We start from the raw sequence: 25,785 nt of genomic DNA on the forward strand, positions 1-25,785 counted from the left end.
ATAAAATAAATTTAAAAAATTAATTTTTTGCACAAAGCTTGTATTGTCTAAAAATTTTATAGTATGAGTTTATTGCGCAAGTATTTTTATTTATCCATATATACATATATTATTTATTTATTTAGCTTATTTATTTATTTATTTATTATTGTTAATTTGTGGGTGATTCTATCCCTCACCAACTGCTGCAGTTGAACTACGGCCAATTTGGATTTAATCCAATGCAGCATTGGACTTCTGTGTAGTTGGAACGCAGCAGTTGAACTCAACTACACTAAACCAAAACAAAGGAATTAAGGCTGCACCCATTTGTTGCAAATGCGTGCAACCAAACAACTCCTTAAATTAATACGTTCCTGGTTTGTTATTAATTATAATAACAATATATTGTAATATTCATTAATTAGTCTTTTATAAATTTTATTTATTTTTATGTAATATAATAATTATTTATATATATATTATATATATATAATATATATATATATATATATATATATTTACCTGCTCGTACCTTCTAGCCAAAAAAAAAAAAAAAAAAAAAAAAAAAAACGTATTTTATTTTTACACAACACGCACGTACACAAAACCTCTAAATTCGAAACCTTGGAGCTCACAAATGAACCCTCCCCCCCCCTCGTAGAGAAAGCTAGGTCTGCCGACCCCTCCCTCTCGCCTCGCTCTCTCCTCCTCCTCCTCCTCCTCCTCGTCCTCAACCTCCACCGTAGGCGCATTCTAGAACCTTCGACTCGCTCGGTTCCCTAGGGTTTCCGTGGCCCCGATCGCCCGACCATGGCGGCGGAGAAGCTGAGGGACCTGAGCAAGCCCATCGACGTCCCCCTCCTCGACGCCACCGTCGCGGCGTTCTATGGCACGGGGTCGAAGGAGGAGGTGAGTGGTTCCGTAGCTGGTGTTGTGCTGGGTTTAAGGGAGGAGTGGGGAGTGTTGAAGGAACTGGGTTTGATGCTCTTTTTCGTGTTTTATGTGGCGGGAGGCGTAGTTTGAAGTGGATTTATGTGTTTTTGTCCCGATTATTTCGGGTTTAATCCCTTGTTTTTATGTGAAAAGGGATCATCAGTTTGGTAGTGTTCGAGGCTAAAAAGTTGTCTCTTTTTTGTTATATGCATTTAGTATTGGTGATCTTTTTTTACTACATTGTTCAATTGCTTCGTGTACTAACAACTAACAACTTACAACCATGTAAGTAGTTCCAAATTACTCCTTTTTCCCTTTTTTTCTTAGGATTAATATGATATTTTTATTTGGTTGTTCGGACTTCGGAGTCATTATGGTAGCGTTGCATACTGTTAAAGGGGAAATTTGCATGTCAAGAAGTATCATTACTTCTTATTTTGACCATATAATTGCTCGAAGTGGAATTGTATTTCCCCTGATTTATGCTATTTTTCTGTTATTTTTCCCTTTTCATGAAGTAACATTTGGTTAATATTAGCTTTGTTTCGTGGCAGAGGTCAGCTGCAGATCAGATACTGCGGGAGTTGCAGAATAATCCGGATTTGTGGTTGCAAGTTGTTCACATTCTACAGAACTCGCAAAACTTGAACACCAAGTTCTTTGCACTTCAAGTGAGTATAACTCCTCCCTATGAGCATTTTCGAATGTTATAACTGCACTAACTCTTTAGATCAAGGCAAAACTATGAACTTTTCTACGATAAGCTGATCTTCTATGCAATTTATAATTTCATACCCATTTAATTAATACCAATGCTGTTAAAACTGAACCGATAAATTGCCCTGGTGGTCGCCAATCTATTGATGGTTGTTTCACTTTGGTGTCTGACCTTTTGACTTTTATAACGGAGTCCTTGACCTCTTTTTTTTTTTTTTTTTTTTTTTTTTTTTTTTTTTCTTGGTTGAAATCCCAATTGCCCTGTTTGGTATTCCTGTTAGAAATGAGAAGTGCCTCACCTCGTCCTTCTTAACTTAGTATGTAAATCACACGGTAATTAGTAATTTCAGTGGCTAATGAATGATAGAGGATCTTTCTAGAATGTTGATTAAAATGACGGTTGCAAGAATGCAATAATGATGGTATTTTTGATGATTAGGGATGTGATAACGATGCTCATTCCCAGTTCATGTTACCCTGTAGTTCAAACATACATAGACAATGGGAGAGATAATATGTTCGAATGCTGAAAATTTGTGGCATAATTGTCCGTTCTTTCCATCTCATAGTTGGATATTGTGCTGCCCAGTCACTCTATGTAACTTGAATTTGCTAATAAATATGTTTATGGCTTGTAGCGAACTATATCTGCTGAGTGCTTGGTTTTTGGAACCTTGTGATGGCTAGAACACGCGTTCTTTTTTTTTTTTTTTAAACCTTTATAGGTGCTAGAAAGTGTCATCAAGTATAGATGGAATGCTTTGCCAGTAGAACAACGGGATGGAATAAAAAACTACATTTCTGATGTTATTGTACAGGTGAGATTGTATTCTTTTGAATTTTTGTTTCAATATCAACATTAATTTTTCAGTCTAATTTGTTTTCTTATTCTATTGATCCAACCAGCTTTCTAGCAATGAAGACTCCTTCCGAAGGGAGAGGCTGTATGTTAATAAACTCAATATTATCTTGGTGCAGGTATTAGACTCTCTTTTTCTTGAACTTTCCTCAGTTTTCCATGTATGAAATCATTTATTTTCGTGTTGCGATGTTTAGATTGTCCTCCATTTGGATTTGATATGCACTGGTTTCAGTTGATTTTGTATGGCGAAACCATACTTGAATGCTTATTTGTTCAACTTTTTCAGTATTGAAAAATAGCTTCTTTTAGTATTGTGAGGGGTTAAACGTGAGAAATGGTTTCCTTCATTGTTGATCCATTTTTTTTTAATATTTTTACTTTTTTTCTAATAACAGGTCTTAAAGCATGAGTGGCCGGCCAGGTGGCAAAGCTTTGTCCCCGATCTCGTTTCAGCAGCAAAGAGTAGTGAAACAATCTGTGAAAATTGCATGGCTATATTGAAGGTATATTCTTTCCTTTTGTGGAGGTTTGAGCTTTGCTGCCAAATTCGTATCTCTTTTTGTAATTTAAGTTTCAAATGTTCAGCTTCTAAGTGAGGAAGTTTTTGATTTCTCAAGAGGGGAAATGACACAACAAAAGATTAAAGAACTTAAGCAGTCATTAAATAGGTAAGATTGGTTTACTTGGCCACCATTTTTTTTCCTGTGTCTTCTATTAAAAGCAGGCTGTAGTTTGTTGAGACATACCAAGTCTATGATCTTGTATGCTTGTATCCATTCCGTCTCAATCATAAATGCCTGGGATTATGTTGAATCTTTCCCTTATTATTATCTTGTTAAAATCTAAATCCTACCAATATTTTCTTCTTTTTTTTTTTTTTCGAAACAGTGAATTTCAACTCATTCATGAGTTATGCTTATATGTGCTATCTGCATCGCAAAGAACTGAGCTTATACGGGCTACATTGGCAACACTTCATGCTTTTCTCTCATGGATTCCACTTGGCTACATATTTGAATCACCACTGGTAACACCCATTAGTCTATTACAGATATTCATCAATGCTTATATTCTTTATTCTGAAATTTCTTTGTATGTTCATATAAATGTAATTGAAGTTCAGGTCATACTTATCAGTCTATGTGTTTTTGATGCTATGTTAGCTTGAGACTCTGTTGAAGTTCTTCCCAGTGGCTTCATACCGAAATCTTACTCTTCAATGTCTAACCGAGGTACTGGCTACTTCAAAATCTGTATTTAAATGTTACTTCGCTTAAACTAATTGACCTTGCTACAGTTCCCGTGGTAGTGCTGTTTCAGTAGTGTTGAGCAAAGAAGTGCTAATAGTTTATTAAAATGTACCCTACAGCTTCTTGCTTGTAGCTGGAGCTGAAAAGTTCATCTTAGCTTTCGACTGTTATAAAATCTTTAGATTAGTTGTTAGCTGAATGTTGGATTTCTGGAAGCTTGCATTTTGGAGGAGAGAAGCTGTTGAGAAGCTAGGCCTTTTGCAAAAGGTGCTGCCTGAGTAGTGATGTTAGGCAGAGTGATGCTTGAAGAACTATTGGTAGCTTTTTGGTCAATTTCTTTACAGCCGCTCACCAATTGGAGCTTCATTTTTTGGACCAGTAGCTCATCTTAGGTTGTCCCCAACAGCTAAAGATCCAAACTATTTGTTAGCCAAACTTCTTGTTTCTTGGAGCTTCTACTCTCTAGAGCAAAGAAGCTGTTCCAAAGGCTAGGCCACTCCACTTCAATGTTTTAGGTCGTTTTTAGTTAGTGGCTGTATTTTTTTTATGCCTTCTGTTACTTACAGGTTGCTGCTCTTCAATTTGGCGAATACTATGACATGCAGTATGTCAAGATGTATACCGTGTTCATGGTGCAATTGCAGGTATACTAATTACTTATAGCTCCCTACAAGTACTTTGAATAACTTCTTTTCAAGAGATTACCTTATTGCCTTCCTAGCTTTCTTCTTTTCCCAGCCTATTCTCTTATCTGCACTGCATACTGAGAAGGTTTTATCTATGATGTTTAGACTATTTTGCCTCCTGGAACAAACATCCCAGATGCCTATGCTAATGGCTCCAGTGAAGAGCAGGTCTAAATTTCTCAACCTCTAGAATAAGTCCGCATATTTGATTTGGCAATAATGAGCTGAAAAGTGCTTATCCACTAAGCACTGGTTGTTTTTCTTCTTCTTTTTTTTTAAACCTTTCTTTTCTCATGTGCAGGCATTTATTCAAAACCTTGCTCTGTTCTTCACTTCATTTTATAAGGCAAGTTTGCTCATTCTCTGTAGCATATGAATATTATATGCAATATTTTTAAAACCTTAACATTATTATTCTGATTATGTGTTTTTCTTGGAGCCAATAGTTTGATCATAACTTCCCTGTTTTACGTATTCTGAAATCTGAACCTAGGATTTGAAACTGGGTTATTTATAGAAAAGGAAAATCTCAGTGACTTGTTTTCCTTGATGCAGTCTCATATACAGGTATTGGAATCTACTCCTGAAAATAGAGCTGCTTTGCTTTTGGGTCTTGAATATCTTATCTGGATCTCATACGTTGATGACACAGAGGTCTTCAAGGTGCGCACATTATATATTTATATTGGAAATATACTTGCTTTTTAGGTCATGAAATATGCTTGCTGAGTTTTGGGTTTTGTTTTTTTTAATTATTTGAGCAGGTTTGTTTAGATTATTGGAACATACTAGTCCAAGAGCTTTTTGAAGCACACCGTCAGATGGAACCTGCAACGGCTGCATGCTTGATTGGACTTAAGGTATCACTGGTTTAATTATTTTCCATCCTTATTATGGGCCTCATATTTCATTACTGGCGCACCCTTTCGATTGTCTTCTAAAGAGCTAAAAATTAATTTTGGGTTAATTATGAATTTAGTCCCTGAAATGTCATCCCGGATTTGCCCTCCCTTTCAATTTTGGCCTTACTGTTACAGTTATAACAATTTCTTACTGAATTTTATTATTGATAACAATTATAGGAGTATAATGTCTGAAAAAGACACTGTAAACAGCATCATCGAACTTTGCTGAGGACTAAACTGAATTTGTGTCAAACGTTTTAAACTTCAGTATTAAATTGTTTTAAGTTAAAACTCCGATGATATAAATGCGTTGGATGTCAAACTTCAGGGAACAAATTGTAATAATTAAACTCTGAGGACTTGAAATTCAGATCATGCTGCGGGACTAGATTTGTACTTTAACCTTGTTTTTGTGGATCTCCTGCCTTTACCAAATCTTCTCATTCTTCAGGCTTCCATGATTCCGGGAATGGTTGATGGTCTTGGTTCCGCAATAGCACAAAGGCGACAGTTATACTCAGGTCCATTATCAAAATTAAGAATGCTCATGATTTGTCGCATGGCAAAACCTGAGGAGGTTTTGATTGTTGAGGATGAAAATGGCAATATTGTCCGTGAAACCATGAAAGACAATGATGTTCTTGTTCAATACAAGGTGTGTTTACCTGAAGATCATTGACTTCTTGCATATATTTACTCTTCACAAGTTGAAATTTTCTGTGATTAAGTTGCTAATTTTTCTGCTTTGGGTTTTTTTGGTTAAACTTGGATCTGTCTAAAGCTTTTATAGAATGCTGTTGAGTGAAGCTGTTTGTGAAAGTGCAAAAAACTTATTTGGTGCAGCAAAAGCAGAAGTTCTAAATTAGAGTTTTGCATTTGATGTGCCGCAGCTCAGTTCTACTCTTCATTTTGCATCAAAATATGTAGTCTTTTCATCTACCAAAGCCCCTGTTTTTTGCTTTCTAAAGTGGAGCAGCTATAGCCAAAGTTAGGCCAATGAAGTATTCATGGCTTGTTTAACCCTGCTAGTGCATCTAAAGAGCTATTGCTTGAGTAGATCCATTTGAAGAATCAGTAATTGCTCTCGTTAAAATCACATAAAGCTGCTTCCTGCTGCAACAGAAGTAGAAGCTTTAAATTGGAACTTCCATTGTAATGCACCACAAGGTTGATTCAGCTCTCTGACGTGTCAAAATCTTGGCCTTTTGTTTGCCAAATGCTTGGCTACTACCTCTTGTAGGAGAGAGGCTGTTTCAAGCCAGGCCAAATAGCATTTTACTCCCCACTAGATGTTGCTTCCTTATTCTACTAGGGTTGGATCTGCAAGAAATTCGATCATTAGGTATTTCTAATTTTAAATTTCACTTAGTTTACTGTCTATATGGTTGTTGTTGTATATTGAAACCAATAATATTTGAAGCTCCTTGTTTTCCTGTCTCTACTTTGTTGACTTTTGATACTTCTGTCAGATCATGAGGGAAACACTTATCTACCTTGCAAACCTCGATCTTAATGATACCGAACAACAGGTACAACTTTACACTGATTCATTGTTATCATGAATCTTAGTCATGATAACAATATCATGAATCTTATTATATCATGAATCTTATTCATGTAGCAACTAAGTAGAATTATAGGTAGTTTAAGTATTTGGTAGAGTTTGAGGGTAACATTGTTACTTTATTATGAAAATTCAATGATCTTTTGTTTGACAATGTAGTCACCAGTTGATAACTCCTTAATGAAGTTTTTTGTGTGATCTGTATGATTCTTTATTCTTGCAGCGACAAAAATAATGTGACACTTAAATGTACCGTGTCCGTGAACCTTTTCTTTTTTGTCCTACCCTAGTCTCTCATACCTACTGAGGACTACATTTTTTTTTTAAGTTCTTTACTCTTACATTTTCTTATCTAATAGATGTAGGTATTCTTTGCTGTATCTATAAACCTTACAATTATTTTTTTGGGGCGTGGGGGGGGCATTACATTTACATGGTATATATTAAATCATCTTAAGCTTGAAGAGGATGATAATCATCTCTATTATTTTTTTTTGTTGCAGTTTTGTTGGTTTGATCATAAGTAGCTAAGCATCTTATTGGGTATACATTTCTTTTGGTGTTTTAGATGCTGAAGAAGTTAACCAAACAACTGAGTGGAGAGGATTGGTCTTGGAACAACTTGAACACTTTATGCTGGGCGATTGGATCAATATCTGGTTCCATGGCAGAGGAACAGGTAACTATTATTGTATGTAAATAATGCTTCGGAAACATATGTTCCTTGTTAGTCACTTTGTAACAAATGAATTAGTTTGTACATTAATACATACTTTTCATTCTTGTTTGACAGGAAAATAGGTTTCTAGTTATGGTGATTCGTGATCTTTTAAATCTCTGCGAAATCACAAAGGGAAAGGATAACAAAGCTGTAATAGCAAGCAATATAATGTAATTACGATGAGCATTATTTTGTTCTCATCTGCACTTCATAATTTTACATCTTAATACGCTGACCCTTTTTCTACTATAAATATCAGGTATGTAGTGGGCCAGTATCCAAGGTTTCTTAGGGCTCACTGGAAATTTCTGAAGACAGTTGTGAATAAGTTATTCGAGTTTATGCATGAAACACACCCAGGAGTTCAGGTAAATTTTCCTTGCACCCTTTCCTTTGTTGCTTTTGATATATCGCGATATAGAGTAGTGTAACTACACATATTAGTATGTCAAGTTTTTTTTTTAATTTTTATTTTTAATTGTTACATTGCTACTTTAATGCTTAATGGCCATCACTCATCTAGTTCTTTTTATATCATGCTGAATTTGTAGTACACGTTTTTGGGGAAAATAATAAATATCCTTCGAGGTTAAAAGTTTATATTTCTCCTCTTTGCAGGATATGGCATGTGACACTTTTCTAAAGATTGTGCAGAAATGCAAACGCAAGTTTGTGACTTTGCAGGTGTATGCTCGCCTTCTTTTGATTAGTTGATTTCTAATAATTATTTCTAGAGTGTGTTTTGTAGATCAGTATCTTTACATTACATGTACTTGCATTAACAAAGGTAAACATACCTATTCGTGCAAGTTTGTTTGCTTGCTAATTTTTTGGCTTATAATGACAAATCGAATCTTATGAGATAATTATTCTTCATGCCTAATCAGTGATTTTGTTTGTCAAGAAAGGATTGTAACCTTGTAAAAGTAAGGCATTGCTGCACATTGTATTATTCCGTTAATACTTTTCTCACAGTTGTATCGGTGTATCCAGGTAGGAGAGAAGGAGCCTTTCTTAGCAGAACTTCTATCTGACCTTGCAAATACAATTGCAGACCTTGAGCCTCATCAGATTCATTCATTCTATGAATCGGTATAATGATATCCAAGATTATGTTATCTTATAACATTCAGTTCTTAAAAATATATTTATTGTTTTTTTTTTTTACCTTTTATTTTTCTTTTCGTAGGTTGGTCACATGATTCAAGCAGAGTCTGATCCTCCCAAGAGGGATGAGTATTTGAAAATGCTAATGGCTCTCCCCAATCAGGTAAGTTTTCACTGTATTATTGGCATCTCTCTCCATTTTCTTTATTGAGATATTTAGTGATAAACCCTTGTGAAAAATATTTACTTACACACGCACGACATCTGAAATTTCATATATGCCCTTCGGCAAGTTAATTTCTTAATTATGTGCCTTTAAGTTAAAAAATGGCCATCTTTAAGAATCGGTACTTTTGAAATGTATATGTGAAAATTAATATTTTACAGGTTATATGGATAAATAAATGATTCTTTCGCTAACTATATCTTTGTAACAGCCCCCTCTGTTGTTGAAACTTCATTCGTCATTTGCCATCCTAACCCTTTGTATCACTTTTTATGATAAATTTTGTGTGTTTGCACAGAAATGGGCTGAAATTATTGGACAGGCAAGCCAAAGTGTTGACGTCCTCAAGAATCAAGATGTTATAAGAAGTGTTCTTAATATAATGCAGGTATTTTGCAAGAATTGATTTATAGACTTTAAAGTTAATGCTAGTATTAATAAGCTGATTGTTGAATGTGGGTCAAACAGATGTCATTTTGATTTCTTCTATTATTGTACTTAAGCCTATCTAAATATTACATGAATTTTCTTATTGTTGCTTGGCAGACAAACACGAGTGTTGCTAGTTCACTTGGATCGTACTTCTTTCCACAAATAACATTGATATTCTTGGACATGCTCACGGTTTACCGGTACGGCATTTAATTCTTGTTGAAGTTTGAATTGATTTGTCACAGAAATAGGACATATTATATTGAGAGAACTAATAATGAATGTCTCATCATTATTTTTTGGATGTTTAGCTGCTGAGTGCTGATCGGTTGGTTTTGGTATTTGGCACAGAATGTACAGTGAGCTAATTTCTAACACTATAGCTGAAGGCGGGCCTTTTGCTTCAAAATCATCTTATGTAAAGCTTTTGCGGTATGTTACGAATCTACAATTTTGTCTGCTTTTTTTTTTGTTATCTGGATATGAGCTCTAGCGCTCCTAACTATTTCTCTGCTATAACAGATCGGTAAAGCGGGAGACTCTTAAACTGATCGAGACATTTTTAGATAAGGCTGAAGATCAACCACATATTGGAAAACAGTTTGTTCCACCAATGATGGATCCTGTTCTCGGTGATTATGCCAGAAATGTGCCTGATGCCAGAGAATCAGAAGTGTTATCATTATTCGCGACAATTATAAACAAGTAGGCATGCATGAATCCAGACTTCAATTTCTCATTTTGCTTTCTGTACTTATAATGGTTGTAAGAATCTGTTGATTTATTGTATATTTGGTTGTGTACCATTAAGTATGAATACACTTGAAGTCTTGAATCTGCTTCCACTTTGCTAACTTATTATTTTTATATATGATGCTAAGTTGGATCATATATATGGATGTGATGCATATTGCAGACACATTCTAAAACTCAAGTCATGCCATATTTTCCAGTTCTATTTTGATTTTTTGTTATCATTAGTATTATTTTTTCTTGGATGTATGCTACCAGCAATCTCTTGCAAAGTTGGATTATTCACTTTCTACTTTTTCACCCTGCTATGAACTCCCTGTTCCTAGGTATAAAGCTGTGATGATGGAAGATGTTCCTCGCATATTTGAAGCTGTTTTTCAGTGTACTCTTGAGGTAATGATTGTACACCAGATTCAAAGACGAAAAGCAAAAGCATTACACCTTCCTGGTGTTTTCCATAATTACATATTTAATTTCTTTTCTTCATTTTTGTAGATGATTACTAAGAATTTCGAAGATTATCCGGAGCATCGACTCAAGTTCTTCTCTTTGCTCCGTGCTATTGGTACCCATTGTTTTCAAGCTTTAATTCATCTCTCAAGTCAGGTTGGTTTTTGATATCGCTTCCTGCCTCCTTTCCTTTGTTACTTCCTTGCCCTGTTTTATTTCTCGAAGTCTGGTTGTACATGTAAATCACTGCCAAGTCATATATTTACATCTATAGCCAACATTCCGTATTCTTATGTACTCCAACTAATATGTTACTGTCCGTTCATTTTGTTCATTGTTATTTGTTTACCTTCTCAGCAACTGAAACTCGTAATGGATTCTATAAATTGGGCTTTTCGGCACACTGAGAGGAACATTGCTGAGACTGGTCTTAATCTTTTGTTGGAAATGATGAAGAATTTTCAGGTTCGACTTCTACCCAATCCTTGAATCCTCAATTAGCCATTATAATTTGTGCACAATAATCGTAACTGTTTACTGTGATCAAATTTCAGATGTCAGAATTCTGTAATCAATTCTATAGAACATATTATCTGAACATCGAGCAAGAGATCTTTGCCGTCCTAACAGATACATTTCACAAGCCGGGTTTCAAGCTCCATGTTTTGGTGCTACAGCATTTGTTTTGTCTGGTACTTCTGAAAATAACACTATTTCCACCTAGTTTGTTAGAAATTGTCGCTTGCCACCCAGTGTGCCACACCATAACCGTGCATTGCCCAGTGGTTCGTCTTCCCTAGATGGAATGGAGGGCAAATCGCTCGGTGGTGCATGAACATCATGCGCATTTGGTGCTGGTAATAAATTCTCCTCGTTTGCTTTTATTATTCCTTGATGAATGTTATGGTGGTTTACATGCAGGTTGACTCTGGTTCATTAACTGAGCCGCTATGGGATGCGTCAACGGTACCTTATCCCTATCCCAACAATATGATGTTTGTTCGTGATTACACCATAAAGCTTTTGGGAACATCGTTTCCAAATATGACGGTAGCTGAGGTAGTATACCCCACATTCTCAGCACATTTTCCTTGGCCCAGTAAACACTTTTTTCTTTCCTTTGCGCAAGTTAACACAAAGGTTTACCGTAGGTTACTAAATTTGTGGATGGGCTTTTCGAGTCGAGAAATGACCTTCCGACTTTTAAGAACCACATACGGGATTTTCTCATTCAATCAAAGGAGTTCTCGGCTCAGGTAACACTTTGTAATCTTTTTGATGTATTGATACAAATGCATTAATCACTTTGTTTTATTACTTGTTGACACTCGAAGCTTTCGTTTCTGTGCAGGACAACAAAGATCTTTATGCGGAAGAGGCCGCCGCCCAGAGAGAGAGGGAGCGGCAAAGGATGCTTTCAATCCCCGGGCTTATCGCCCCCAGCGAGTTGCACGACGAGATGGTCGATTCGTGACGCTCCGCCGCCCCTCTTATACTATTCTACACAGCTGATTTCCGCAGCTCGCCCTCTCTCCGCCATATCCTAATTCCAAGGGAGCCAAATTTTACGCTGATGAAAAGCGCGATCGCAGTAGCACTCAAATGCTCATTTGAATCTTCTTACACCATTTTGTACTGATATATATGTATATTTTTTTTCCTTCACTTCCTAAATTCGATTGGATAGAAGGGATAGTGAGAGGCGATTTGGCTTTTCGTTTCGAGGGCTGTTTTGGACTGCTTGTGATACTCGCAGGTTTTGCAGTTGAAGTAGAAGCAGCTCTTGTGCATATGTATTTTGTTAAGTAGAGGTGTAGTAGTTTGGTGTGTTTGATACTCATCAGAATCAACCCCACAATTTAAGTGAGATTATTGTTACAGAATCAGATGTATTAGGTTATAATTTATTGCAAACATAAGCATTGGTGGGTCTCTCTCAAATGCATGCTAAATTCCTTTATCTGCAGATATATAATGCATTATTAGTCTAATCATGCAATGAATCCAATTTTGGTTATAGTAACAATCTAAGGTAATTTGCAAGTCCAAATTTCGATATGACGTAAAATCGTCTAATCTGAAAACAATTAGTGTTTTCACATTTTGGATTAATAAGTTATTTAAACGCATTCTTCGAATAATGATTGAGTTAACACATAAATACAAATTAAACACACAAATCTGTATCATCCTTAGATCTAAAGATCTTTGTATCTGTGTTAAAACATTTTATTAAGAGCTAAAACCTCCACCTTAACTAGCTCCTATACACAACAAGTGTCACGTACAAGACCCACATGATAGTTCCAATCGTTAACTGAAATAACGGTCCTTCCTCCACTTGTGTTGAAAACAAAACCTTATTAGGGAATAGAAGTAAAAAAAAAAAAAAACAATAATTATGAGTGGAAAAAAATTCAATAAAAAAGGAAAATAAAAATTGAAATCTAAAATTAGATTTACTATCTGTAATGGAGATGAAGGAAACCGCGTTCGCGGTTTCTATTCATTGGTGACATTTTCATAAAAGAAGAAAAAGAAGCTACCAAAAATAACTAATAATCTCTTAACACAATTCTTTTTTCTTTTCTTTTTTTTTCCTTTTTTTTGGGTTCTCCTTCATCACCATATCCAATTCTCAAAAATTTGTCCCTATTTCCTTGATAATTTGTGACTGATTCGATTCGGAGCATTTATAAATTTGTGCTTTTCTTTGATTTTGGTGTTTGAAAAATTGAGGTTTGGGAAGGGGAATTGTGTGAGGAGAAAGAGATCAAGGGGTAATTAAATGGGCTTCTTATGTTGCTTTAGATCATCGAAGCGAAACGTCGACGAATCTCTGGCGAAGGCCGAGGAGGGTTTCGAAAGGAACAATCTCGCGTCCCTCGTCAACAATATCTCAACTGAATCAGGTAACTTTAACATGTTTTTTCTTCTTCTTCTTCAGATCTTTAAATTGAGTATTCATTCTTTTTCTAAATGCCTCTTCTTTTGCTCTCATAAACTATTAATCCATGAACCATGAAAAGTTTAAGCTCATACAATGTTTTACTTGTTCATAAATTGGTTTGCGCAATGATTCATGAAACTAAATTTTCATTTGTTAAAAGGGGAAAAAAAAAGAAAAATCAGATCTAATTCTATGACCAATTTGTTTATCAAAATCTTTGAACTCTTAGCTAGTGATCATACCCTTTTCAGATGCTTGCAAGCATCGCAATGTAGCCGAAGAAATCCTGAAAATCGGCAACGGAAATAACTCAGCTCGAGTTTTCACCTACGCTGAGCTCGCAGCTGCAACGAAGAACTTCAAAGCTGAATCCCTACTCGGAGAAGGCGGATTCGGAAGAGTGTATAGAGGACACCTCGACGATACGAATCAAGTAATAATCTAAAAATTTGATTTTAAATTTCGATTTGATTCAAAGAATTTGAGTTATAGTTTTAAGTCAGGTGCTCAGAAGTTTCCCTTTCCTGATCAGGACATTGCAGTTAAGCAGCTCGACAAGAACGGCTTGCAAGGGAACCGAGAGTTCCTCGTCGAAGTATTGATGCTTAGTCTCCTTCACCATCCAAATCTCGTAAATTTGATCGGATACTGCACCGACGATGATCAGAGGATTTTGGTTTATGAGTACATGCCGCTCGGTTCATTAGAGGATCACCTTCTTGGTAATTTCTCTGGACTTTTAAATCCACGTCCGATCATCGATCATTCTAAGCCCCTGTCTCGCCTGGCTTTTGAAAACACTTCTCTATTTTAAGAAGTAGAAATTTCCAGCCATTAATTTTTGTAATCAAGTGTGTTCAAGAATGGCGATAGTCAAAAGCACTTCTGCAAAGGCTTCACAAACGAAGCACTAAGTTGAAAGATCTTGTTATAAAATTACTAACTCGATTCTGTAATGCTTATGCGAACAGATCTATCACCGAATAAGAATCCACTGGACTGGAACACAAGGATGAAAATAGCTGGAGGGGCTGCGAAGGGGCTCGAGTATTTGCACGACATTGCGAACCCCCCCGTCATATATAGAGATTTCAAAGCATCAAACATACTACTCGACGAGGAGTACAATCCAAAGCTATCGGATTTTGGCCTCGCAAAGGTCGGCCCGGTAGGGGATAAAAGCCATGTGTCTACAAGGGTGATGGGCACATACGGCTACTGCGCCCCGGAGTACGCGCTCACGGGCCAATTGACGACGATGTCGGATGTGTACAGCTTCGGCGTTGTGTTCTTGGAGATCATCACGGGGAGAAGAGCGATAGATATGTCGAAGCCTTCGAGCGAGCAACACCTTGTTCATTGGGTATGTCTTAGCCCACAGATATACAGAGAGAGTTAAGCTCCTTTACTTTTAAAACACAGGAGCTCAACGTGCTTATAATTTTTTAAGTATCGGGTTGCTTAAGATCTGTACAACACTAGTAAAGGAAACTTAATGGGATATACTATTAATGGTGCTCTATGGATCTTAAGACGATCCGACGGCTAAAAAATCAGAAACACGTTGAGCTCCTGTGCTTTTAAAAGCACAAGAACTCTCTCTCTCTCTCTCTCTCTATATATATAAATATCTCGATTTCAAACCTGCATATTACTACTTTCCTGAAACTAGCTAGCTTGACATTTTCTTACTGTTCTATTAGACAAATCTATACTTAATTTGCTCATTAACTCAATTGAACAAAATTTATGTTGGTGTTCTTTTTGTTGTTTTACAGGCTGAGCCGCGGTTCAAGGACAAGAAGAGATTCGTGGAGATGGCCGATCCCGCTCTCGAAGGGAAGTACCCCTTGAAAGGGCTATACCAAGCTCTCGCAGTGGCTGCAATGTGTCTTCAAGAGGAGGCGAGCACGCGGCCCTTGATCAGCGACGTCGTGACGGCACTCGAGTACCTCTCGGTCTCGAACAAGGGCCCGTCGTCGAACCGGTCGAATGAGTCGGTTCCTCCTCGGAGCTTAGAAGCCCAAGATTCTCAAGTAGAGAGAGCTTCTGATGGAGATTATGATCATGAGGAAGAGGAAGCAGCAGTGGTGGCATCATCAGAAGTGGAGAGTAATGAAGAGTTTGGTTCTCTGAGAAGCGAAAAAATGGTAGAGAATTAAGGATTAGGAAAATTAAGAAGAGGAGAGAATAATTATTGAACATGTACATGAGATGCTATTTGTAATGCATGTTGAGACAATTGTATAGATTAAAAGCGACAGGTACCAATTGTATATTCTCAGTATTGAGTTTTTCAAATGAAGTCGGCGCCGTATTTAACACAAATAGCTAGCAAGCGTATTGAAGTCGGCAACGAGACACCCCCAATGCCGGCTTCTTTATATATGTACTAATAATTAATAATAAACCTTAATGTACAGTAATAATATATTAGGGCAAACTCTCTCTATAGATTTCGTATCACCTCTTTCCCAAGCGCCGTTTCCACCCCTTGTACTTGTGAGTTCGATTCTTAACCCTAACTCTTAAGCCATTAAATTTGTGATATATATATATATATATATATATATATATATGTTAATTAGGTTCTAAATAAGTCCAATCTTAGTTATCATTATTATTATAATTTAGTATTATTATTATTATTATCATTCTTATCTTTATATTTACTTGGTTTTTTCTCAAATTTCTAAGAACTCTCTTTGCTTTTTATACATTTTATACAGGTAAGAACGTATTACATGCATACAAAAAATTGGACACAATATGTAATTCTTGTTATTTTCTTCATCTAGAAATAGAAATTTTTTTTTTATTTTGTCAGAGAATTTGCTGTTCTTTTTTTTTTTTTTTTTTTTTTTGGTACATATGATGGGTGTTGTTGATTAAGCCTCATTTGTTTCGAGTTAGGAATTCGCAAAAAACTCTATGAAAATAATAATGTATACAGTATAATCTGGAGTACTTTTAGAATGATGTCAATGTCTATATCATAGACTTTTTAGCGCTTAGATGTTAGGATTTACTAAAACCGAGAAAATTTAGTTCGTCGGATGCGAAAATACCAAAAAAGATCCGAGAAAAAGAAAAGAAAAATAAAGCACACAATACGTGGTTCGGCCAACGGCCTACGTCTATGGGCGAAGACGGAGCGGGGATCTTCATTATAATCAAAGTGGTGTACAAAATATGCCTCTTTCACAAAACCTTAATCCTAAAAATATACCCATATTCCCTCTCTCATCTTCCGCACTAAATCAATAGCAGAAAGGATATATTTATAATAGTGGCTAAATCCTAATATGATTAAGAATATAAACCCATTAAGATTAGGAATATCTCAATAAAATTAGGCATAATTTAAACTTAACTTAATGAGATAATCAAAATAGAATAGAAATAGAAAACTTTGCGGTACTAGAATTCGAGACATATCTAACATATATATATATATATATATATATATATATATATGTAGTAGTGGAATTAAATGGTGAAAATGAAGATGCACAAAAGTATATATGTAGCCAGTGTTTGTTTCAAACTGCCAAATGAAGTAGAATCCAAACACTCTAAGTAAGAGAAACATTACAATATTATAACAACAAAGGTGGGTTGTCCCAAAACTCAGAGAAAATAAAAAAAGAAAGAGAGAGAGAGAGAGAGAGAGAGAGAGAGAGAAAGAGGGAAAGTCAATACCCGAACCAACTACCCTTGCATAGTGGTGGTGGTGGTGGTGGTGCTGCTGATTTTGGTTTAAGTTATGAGTGTTTGCTTCTTTTTTTCTTTTTTTTTCTTTTTTTTTTTTTTTGATTGAATTAATAAAGCAAACAAGTATTAATTGGAGCCAACACACCACATGGCAAGGAGAGTCTGAGGTGCGTTCTTGACTTTCACATTGTTTAGAGTTCCATGCCCTCCCCTCTTCAACCTGCATGCCATTTATAGGAACAAAGCCAGCATAAAAGAAAGAGCAATAATTAGAAATAATAATTGAAAATTAATTATTTATTGTTCAGTATCTATAAGTATTATAAATACTGTTCTCTAGTAGCTTAAGTTATTTGAAGAACAATAAAGTATGTATCAGAACAGAAGGTCCTAAGTTCGAGTTCCATTAAGCTCCTAACATTATTTAATTTCCTCCAATTTAGTTCAAGTTCACGTATTGAGTCTATAAGAAAAAGTGTTGAATTTAGATATTAGAAATACTACTCTTTTGTTAACTTAAGCTGCGAGAAAAAATGATCATTTTATATTCTTTATCAATTACTGCAATCCTAAATTAAGGTTTCAATTAACTAGAATAGGTTATACTATCAAGTATATATTTACTGTTTTCAGTTAATATTTCTCAGAATACAAAATACTGTGCTTTGAAACTGCACCATAATATAAGAAGGTTAATTTTTTTGACTAGAGGACACAGGTGATGATTCGTATTATTAAAGAGAACTATATAACTACAATTTCAAGAACATATATATAGCACCGATTATATATATACTGCATGAACAGTTGAAAAACCCTAACCCTAACCCTAACCCTAATCCTAGAAGAAACCTAAGCATGCATGCAAGCAAAGGATTCTGGAAAACTTACCAACATATATAACTACTACTGGACATTTTTGGCGCCGGAGACCGCGGCCTTGATCCTTTCGACGGTACAGGCGATCAGGCTATTCACGGTGGCCACAGACCCCAGCGAGAGCTTCGCGGTGGGCACCGAGTCGACCAAGATTTGGAATGCCACTGTGAGAAGCGATCCCCCGCTCGCTGACCCGCCATCTGCTGCCCCACCCGCGGGCACTGCAACCGGCCCGTCGGGCAGGATCGCGAATCCCGAGGGCAGGAGCGCCACGTAGTCGGGATCGCCGCCGTTGAGCACCACGTTCATGGCCACGACGTCGACCGGCGCGTAGATCACGTAGGAGCCCGTCGCGTCGGTGCAGCTCTCTTGCAGTATCAGCATGTTGCTTTGGTTCGAGTTCGCGCTCTACACAACATCGAATTTTAGCACAAATTTATAGAGAATTTTAGATATATATGGGAAAGTGTTTGAAAAATTGAGAGTTTCTTATAGAGTTACGTTGACGCGGAGGAGGGAGACGCAGTTGCCATGGTCTCGGCCGTTTGCGATGTGCGCCATTTCCTGAACAATGCCACCATTGGAGAGGATATCCCACTGCATAGATGAATTAGAATGATAAAATAACATATAATGTGTTTTCGAATTTACTGTTTCAAAAACATCTACAAAAAAAGTGTTATCCAAAAGATCGATCTAGCAAGAAATGGGTCCAGAAGTATATATTAACATACTATTCACGTGTTTGATAGGGGTATAAAAGGTACGTAGAATTGATAGCTCTGATACCATGTTATCCGAAAGATCGATCTAGGAAATAGACTCAGAAATATATATTAGCAAAAAGAAAAGAGGTCGGTCGCCGAGCTTATTTTATATATACCTCACTACGGGAGCTCTCGTCTCGGAGGAAATCGAACACCCGCTTTGGCGATACAGGAAGCCAGAAGGAAGTAGCCGCATTAAGAACAATACCAGGCGGCCTACCGGGATCGTCGATACTCTTTCGAGTCATGACTCTGACATCCTCTGCTCCGCTGCCGGATAACGTAGTCCACTGATGTGTCGTCGACGCCGTAACCCCGCCGCAGAAGCTTATGACCATCCTCTCGGCTAGCTTGAGCATACTCTTCCTCCCTTCTGGAGTGGTTATAACTGCAATAACAATCCACAAAGAAATATGGTACTACATTGTTTAGTTCAGGTTATCTCTTTTACGCGATTGTTTCGTTTTTTTGATTGAATTATTTACCGCCGATCTCTCCTGAGGGGATGTTGCTCGCCATTACGCTTGCTAGACGCTCGCACTGGCGATCCAAAGTGCTTACCCACCGCTTCGCACCGAATGCGAGGCCCGAATTCACTAAGGGCTTGTATATGTCGTGAACCGACCTGTCGTCGACTTCGACGTGCTCCACCCAAATCACCTAGAAGAAGAATCATCATATTAGCTAAGCTAGTATTGTGAAACATTAATGATCTATCAATAATTGTTTGTCGCTAACTAGATCTTTGGTATTTCAAAAAGTAGAGGTAGCTCCATCCTTTTCGACATAACACAAATAAAAGAAGCGAAGCGAAGCGATCGAGGAAATGAATACTCGAATGATCAGTTTGCTTACTACCTTTGAGTAACCATTCGGCATTTCTTGGATCAAGCATCCCGAGGGCCGCCTTCGACACCGCATGACCGGGCTAGGACGCAAACTGTCCAAGGAAACATCAACAACTGCCCAGGTCCCGTCCGCGTGTTGCTTGCAGTACCTCACGAACAGACATTCACGCGTGGGGACGAGCGGCGAAGGTACTTGGAATTCTGCAGACATCTGTAAATTTTTGTCGTCGAAAAATTAGTTTGTTTCGACTCTTCGAAGTAATTAATATTATAAACCTTCATTACATAGAAAAACAACTGAGATCAAATGGTACATAATTTTATCTGAAGCCAACAAGTTGCTTTGAATTAGTATAAGATGAAAACAAAAAGAGAGTATAGCTAATTATGTACCACTTGCAAAGCTCCATTGTAGTTTCCTGCAACTCCTGTTGATAGCACTTCCAGTGTGATAGCTCGTGACACAATGCCAGAGAAAACAGTGGACCATTGGTTCTACAGATTATAAAAAAAGAAAAAAAGAAAAAAAAGAAATTTACGTAAAAGCTAGGTTTAAACTAGAAATGGTACATAGAAAAGAATGAGTATAGAGTTCCTCGATATATATATACCACATCCATGAGTATCTCAACAAGATTGATGTGATTCATTATAACCACCGATGTATCGCGTGACGCCTCAGATTTGAGACCGAATTGCTTCGGTCCTATCCCTCTTGGGAATGCCCTAACATACTCGTCCTCATTCAGCGTCTCGGTGAGGCCGTCGAGCCCTTGAGTCCAAAGAGGCTCGCCGAGCTGAGCCATTCTAATGAGCTCTTCCATTGCTGCAACTGCCAGCTCGATGACCATCGGCTTCTCGATCTCCGACTGGCCCGACACGCTCCTAAGAAGCTCTCCAGCTCCGAACATCTCACTCCCGATGCCAGGTTGAACGCCAAAGCCGCCTCCGACCCCGAGGTCTAACGGTGAGCGAGAAGACATGTTAGGGTTTGAGAGCAGCGGGTAGGAGGAGGTCATCGGCTTCCCGACATACTTGGCTGCTATTCCAGATATCCTGTCAATCTTTAAATAGAGAAATAACGTTACAGATAAACAAGGCCAAAAAAGAAAAACACAATCTACGAATGATGAAGCTTATTGAAGGTCCCTTAACTTGACACAGCCGAATATATCATCTGTAAAATGCTGTTTGACTAAAACTATTTGAATTAAAATTGTTTACAAAAGCACTCAACAGCTTTCTTTTACGGTGGAAATTGAAGCTTTAAGCTATTTCAAACTTTCCGATTCTTCAAAAAATTGAATTCTAGAATAGAAAAGTTGTTGTAGAAGTCAGGTCAAACAAGTATCTGAGAGAACAAAAGTATGTATGGATCACCTCCTCCCTTAGCCGAGCATTCTCGATCCTAAGATGGTGCTCGTCGAAGGACATCTCGCCGATGGCAGCGGGGCCGCCGCAGTTGGGGCACGAAGCATTGCCGAGCGCTTCTTTGTACCTCATGTTCTCCGCTCGGAGCTTCTCGTTATCGGCTCGCAGCTGCGTGTTCTCGTGCCTCTCGTGCTGGGTCTGCAACAAAAAACAAAAGTTAACTATAAAATCAATAGCTGTAGAGAGAGTAGATCGTAGTAGTTTTAGCTATATATCAAATTGCAAAACAAAGAATTTAAAAAAGTTAAGGCTAAATATATAAAATGGTTCCTATAATTCGATTTCCAGTTAGCATTAGTTAGGACTATAACATTGCTAATCAATAACGGTTACAATGTGTCTTTAAAAAAAAGGTATTTTCATGGATATATATAAAAATAGTAAGCGTAATTAGTGGCTATAATGCAGTGGTAATTAACTTAAAATAAATAAGATCTCCCCTAATCTCTCTCCATTGCTCTCTCTCTCTCTCTACCTTCATTTGAGTGCGCTTGTTTTGGAACCAGAATTTGACTTGGAGGGGCTCCAACCCAAGTTCTCGGCTCAACTCCTTCCTCTGCTTGTCGTCGGGGTGTGGGCATTCCTTGAAGAATCTGAGAACAAATTAACAAGAGAGTAATTAATTAATTAATTAATTAATTAGCTTACTGTTCATAGATTCACAGGTAAAGTGTTTAAACAAGAGAAGCTAATTTAATTTAATTTAATTTAATTTATTATATATGTTTGGTTCAATTGTTTCCGTTTTGTAACTTATAAAGCAAATTATGATTTATAGCCCTTTCAAGAGAAAAAGAACACTGCTTGAGAAGAAGAAAAAAGAAAGGGGGGGAGAGAGAGAGAGAGAAAGAAGAAACCCTAAGTTCAGCTTCGCTTCTTTTAATTTCCCTCTTACAACTAGAGAATACATGATTTAGTGTATTTTCTATAATTTAGAGATCGTATAGAGGAGACAAAGGAGTATATATATAGTTGGTGTTACTAATCTCTTCTTTCGTTTAACTTTGATGTGCAAAATTAAAAGTGAAACACTTTTTGAGTAAAAATTTGGGACTGAGAACAAATTATATATGCGTATATATATATATATATATTACGCCTCCAACTCTTGAATTTGGTGTTGGGTGTGGCGGTGATATCGCTTCTTCCGCGGCCTTTGGTTCGGGTCCTGATCATCGCCGGAGGCCGCGCCCTCGATGTTCTCGCTGCCCGACTTGCTCTCGAAGTCTTCTTCTCGCGGCCTCACCATCTCGCCCTCGGGGACGACCGACTGCGGGATGTCCACAAGCTGGTGGTGCTGGTTTTGTAGGGGGATTTGCTGCCCCTCCACCAAGCTTGGCTGCAATTTTAGGGGGGGAAAAAAAAGAGAAAGAAAGTAAAAAAAAAAAAAAATAGTTAGTTCATGATCAATGATAATACAAGCAATCTTAAACTCAGATCACATATATATATAAGAGGTTGGAAGGTGAAGAAGATCTGTAATATGTAGTTTAATTACATCTTCAAGTGCAAGTAATTATTGTGTAGTAGAAGAGGGTTTGATTTTTTCAAAAAAAAAAAAGGAAAAAAAGAAATTGATGTGTGGATCCAAGATGGGAGAGTTTTGAAAATAGAAGAGTAATGAAGAGAATCACAGGGACTGGTGTGTGTATATATATAATTTGTACTGCAGATCTCTGTGGAGATCAGTGAAAGGGAAACTTTGCTCTCTCTCTCTTTCTCTCTCTCTCTCTCTCTCTCTCTCTCTCTCTTTGTACACAGAAGAAACTGAAACAAGAGGGAAATAGTACTGGAAAATAAAACACCATACATATGTATATATATATATATATATATATATGTATATGAAATGGTCTCTCTTTGTAATTTTTTTTTTCCTTATATAGATATAGATGTAGAGGTGCAAGTAAGAACAAAGGTGACACCCTGTGATGCCCTAATATGGGCACCAAAGCAAAGCAGAGACCTTTCAATTCTCTCACTGTGCATCCCGAAAACCGAGGAGGATTTAGGCTCAAATGGCGCAAAGCGCCCCCTCTAATCCCAAACCCTAACCCTTAGGAAACCAAATAATAAATTAAAGAGCCAAAAACCCAAAAGAGAGAGAGAAGAAGAGAAATGATATGTATACTGACCTGCCCTAGGGAAAGTGCCGAAGAAGACCCGTAGGCGACGCCGTTGCTCCTTCCGATCATCGACGGAACGTTTCTCGCTGGGATCATGATCCCTGTAGGCATACTTCTCTCGACGAAACCCTAATTCTCCTTCCGACGACCGATTTTGCACCCTCTCTCACTTTTTGATCTTTATCCAAATTCCCTCGCTTGATCTCTAAACTTTTCTTCCTTCCAAACAGGTTCTAGCTAGTTTTCATGAACTTGGATTTTTGTTGCAAAGGATCTAGCTATGGGTATCTTACAAGTTCAGTTAGCAGTAGTAGTAGTAGTAGTAGCAACAAAAAGTAACTATAAACAAATATATAGCTATGCTTACATATATGGCTTGTGGAGTTCTCACTAGGTTTAGAGAAAGGGCCGGAGGATCAAGAGAGAATATTATATATAGAGAGAGAAATAAGGAATGAAATGGTAGAAACACTTAGATCTAGGATGAGATATGTTTCTTTCTCTCTCTCTCCCTGTCTCTACTCTCTTTACCTCTTAATCAACCTCCTTTTTGATAAGGATAAAGTAAAAGAGAGAAGGAGAAAAGAAAAAAGAAAAAAGAAAAAAAACAGTTTGCAGTGCATGCACTAACGGGAGTAGGGTGGTGTATGGGGACAAAGGAGAAGAGGAGAAGCCATTAGAGGAGGTGGGAGAGGTAAAGAGGAACAGGGAAAGGGGGGGAAAGGAAGGGGAAGGAGAAAGGGGAACTGATGGAGAGGGTGTGTGTGGTGAAGAGGAGTTATTGCGAGCGTATTGAGAGGGTGCAATTGCATTTATTGATATGGTGGGGGTGTAATTGCGAGAGAGAGAGAGAGAGAGAGAGAGAGAGAGAGAGAGAGAGAGAGAGAGAGCACATATGGATGCTTTAAATTTCTCCACATAAGAGAGAGAGAGAGGGGTATAAGGTGAAAGGTATGACGGGTACCAAACACCAAAGATTACTACATAGCTACAAGAAGTTTACTTTGTCACTCATTAATTGTAGATGTAATGGCATGGTTAATCCTGTTGATATAACATAACATATGCTGCCTATAAAAGAACAAAAGTAGCATCTTTTTATTTTGTTTTTATTAAAACAAAAGGCATTGCATATGTTGGTTCCCCTATGTGAAATAACTTCTTTTTTCTTTTTTTTTTAATGCTACCTTACTCTCTCATTTTTTTTAAAATAAAAAACAACTAAACTTCAAACTTAGGACCTCAGGTGCCAATCATCAAGTCGTTAGGTCAATATATATGTGAAATGGTTATCCTTTAGACAACTCTGTCTTCTTGGGGTTAAACTTTGAGAACATCTTTAGCAAGATATCCAAATAAATTGAGTTAATTGTGTTTAGACTACTACAGGTCCTTGAGTGATAATTTTTTATTATTTTATCTACAAGGTAATTTATATACTTGAAAAAAATAAGTAAAAAGTTAGACAAATATCTCAGGGTTATAAATTAACATTGATCATTTCATCCTCTTTATACCATTTATCAGGTATACATCTTTTTGCAAAATGAGGAAAAAAAATTACTGAAATTAAGATGCTCATGAACTGACCCTAATGGAAAAATATTACTTGAATAATGAATAATAGGAAAAGTGTGCCCAAAATATAGACAGATCAAAGAACAACTAATGAGAGGAAAATATAAAGCCAAAGAAGCTCAAGAGAGTAGAGGAAAAGAAGCAATATTTTACATATACAATAAATACATAGTATGGACATAGAGTGCATGGGAACTATATATTAATTATCTCCCTACATATATATTTGTTATTTTTGCAATTAATACTTATTACATGCTTCACCTTTTGTGTACTACACTGCATGCTATAGTCAGTATGCTTTCAGAATTCGGTTAGTATAATCAGAAGTGATGCTAACGAGAATGCGCGCAGTATCTCTAATCCATTGAATTTTTATATTCTTTACTCAATTTTTTTTCAAAAAAACCTCTATTTTTATACTTGTTAAAGGGCACGAATTGCACCGAGTCAATTTAACTTGTCACTGGGCACAAAATCAAATTCGACAATCAAATTAATTTACTAGTATATCTATAGTTTTGATTATTATCTTTGCTAACATTTTAACTACATATATATATGTATATATATCTTTCATCCAAGAACAAAAAAATATTCTCTCTTTTAATTGAATTTGTGGAAGCTCGAACTATTCCAACCAAATACACTGATTTTTTGACATTACCAGTGAAGAAACTAAGGCTTGCCCAGAAGTCCAAACCTGCAAGAGTGTTTTGGTACGGGCAAAGATGACCAAATTTGTATGTACACACCATTAAAAAAAAAAAAAAAAACTATGACAGTTGCACATAATTAACTTCTCCCAAAATATTGTAAAAAGTTAATTCATTAAGTTCATTATTAATTGAACTACCTTATGAAAAGCATCTGTTCTGTGAAAAGTTTTAAATCAGATAATTAA

General features: G+C 36.9%; 3 protein-coding genes across 3 annotated transcripts; 2 read left to right on the top strand and 1 right to left on the bottom strand.

Annotated features, from left to right (window-relative positions):
* LOC109718803 (protein EXPORTIN 1A-like) lies at window positions 633–12,431 on the top strand. The gene is made up of 32 exons (XM_020245212.1): window positions 633–891; window positions 1,470–1,586; window positions 2,358–2,450; window positions 2,539–2,610; window positions 2,890–2,997; window positions 3,080–3,162; window positions 3,383–3,521; window positions 3,658–3,726; window positions 4,311–4,388; window positions 4,536–4,598; window positions 4,732–4,776; window positions 4,986–5,093; window positions 5,195–5,290; window positions 5,787–5,990; window positions 6,805–6,864; window positions 7,468–7,578; window positions 7,693–7,790; window positions 7,880–7,988; window positions 8,239–8,304; window positions 8,614–8,712; window positions 8,810–8,890; window positions 9,252–9,341; window positions 9,500–9,585; window positions 9,737–9,817; window positions 9,908–10,090; window positions 10,465–10,531; window positions 10,634–10,744; window positions 10,946–11,053; window positions 11,143–11,280; window positions 11,510–11,647; window positions 11,740–11,844; window positions 11,940–12,431. The coding sequence occupies exons 1-32, from the start codon at window positions 793–795 to the stop codon at window positions 12,060–12,062; spliced, it is 3,228 nt and encodes a 1,075-aa protein (XP_020100801.1). The 5' UTR covers window positions 633–792; the 3' UTR covers window positions 12,063–12,431.
* Window positions 13,019–15,825, top strand: LOC109718558 (probable serine/threonine-protein kinase PBL23). The gene is made up of 5 exons (XM_020244844.1): window positions 13,019–13,500; window positions 13,790–13,971; window positions 14,071–14,260; window positions 14,510–14,901; window positions 15,317–15,825. The coding sequence occupies exons 1-5, from the start codon at window positions 13,377–13,379 to the stop codon at window positions 15,698–15,700; spliced, it is 1,272 nt and encodes a 423-aa protein (XP_020100433.1). The 5' UTR covers window positions 13,019–13,376; the 3' UTR covers window positions 15,701–15,825.
* Window positions 17,062–24,082, bottom strand: LOC109718557 (homeobox-leucine zipper protein ROC2-like). Its single transcript, XM_020244843.1, has 12 exons — window positions 23,313–24,082; window positions 22,275–22,516; window positions 21,653–21,770; window positions 21,127–21,315; window positions 20,358–20,810; window positions 20,140–20,241; window positions 19,757–19,957; window positions 19,384–19,558; window positions 19,015–19,286; window positions 18,633–18,728; window positions 18,144–18,539; window positions 17,062–17,472 (listed from the first exon to the last, which is right to left on the bottom strand). Exons 1-11 carry the CDS (start codon window positions 23,412–23,414, stop codon window positions 18,159–18,161), a joined length of 2,331 nt encoding a protein of 776 aa, XP_020100432.1. The 5' UTR covers window positions 23,415–24,082; the 3' UTR covers window positions 17,062–17,472; window positions 18,144–18,158.

This window comes from Ananas comosus, linkage group 12 (assembly GCF_001540865.1).
Source record: "Ananas comosus cultivar F153 linkage group 12, ASM154086v1, whole genome shotgun sequence".
In the NCBI taxonomy this organism is placed as follows: Eukaryota; Viridiplantae; Streptophyta; class Magnoliopsida; order Poales; family Bromeliaceae; genus Ananas; species Ananas comosus.

Coding starts and splice junctions, on each gene's coding strand:
- LOC109718803 (XM_020245212.1), top strand. CDS start 793: ATGGCGGCGGAGAAGCTGAGGGACCTGAGCAAGCCCATCGACGTCCCC. Junction 8,305..8,613: donor GCAAGTTTGTGACTTTGCAG/GTGTATGCTCGC, acceptor CGGTGTATCCAG/GTAGGAGAGAAGGAGCCTTT. Junction 11,054..11,142: donor AAATGATGAAGAATTTTCAG/GTTCGACTTCTA, acceptor ATCAAATTTCAG/ATGTCAGAATTCTGTAATCA.
- LOC109718558 (XM_020244844.1), top strand. CDS start 13,377: ATGGGCTTCTTATGTTGCTTTAGATCATCGAAGCGAAACGTCGACGAA. Junction 14,261..14,509: donor ATTAGAGGATCACCTTCTTG/GTAATTTCTCTG, acceptor TTATGCGAACAG/ATCTATCACCGAATAAGAAT. Junction 14,902..15,316: donor AGCAACACCTTGTTCATTGG/GTATGTCTTAGC, acceptor GTTGTTTTACAG/GCTGAGCCGCGGTTCAAGGA.
- LOC109718557 (XM_020244843.1), bottom strand. CDS start 23,414: ATGCCTACAGGGATCATGATCCCAGCGAGAAACGTTCCGTCGATGATC. Junction 19,559..19,756: donor TGCCGAATGGTTACTCAAAG/GTAGTAAGCAAA, acceptor TTCTTCTTCTAG/GTGATTTGGGTGGAGCACGT. Junction 19,287..19,383: donor CCCCTCAGGAGAGATCGGCG/GTAAATAATTCA, acceptor TTGTTATTGCAG/TTATAACCACTCCAGAAGGG.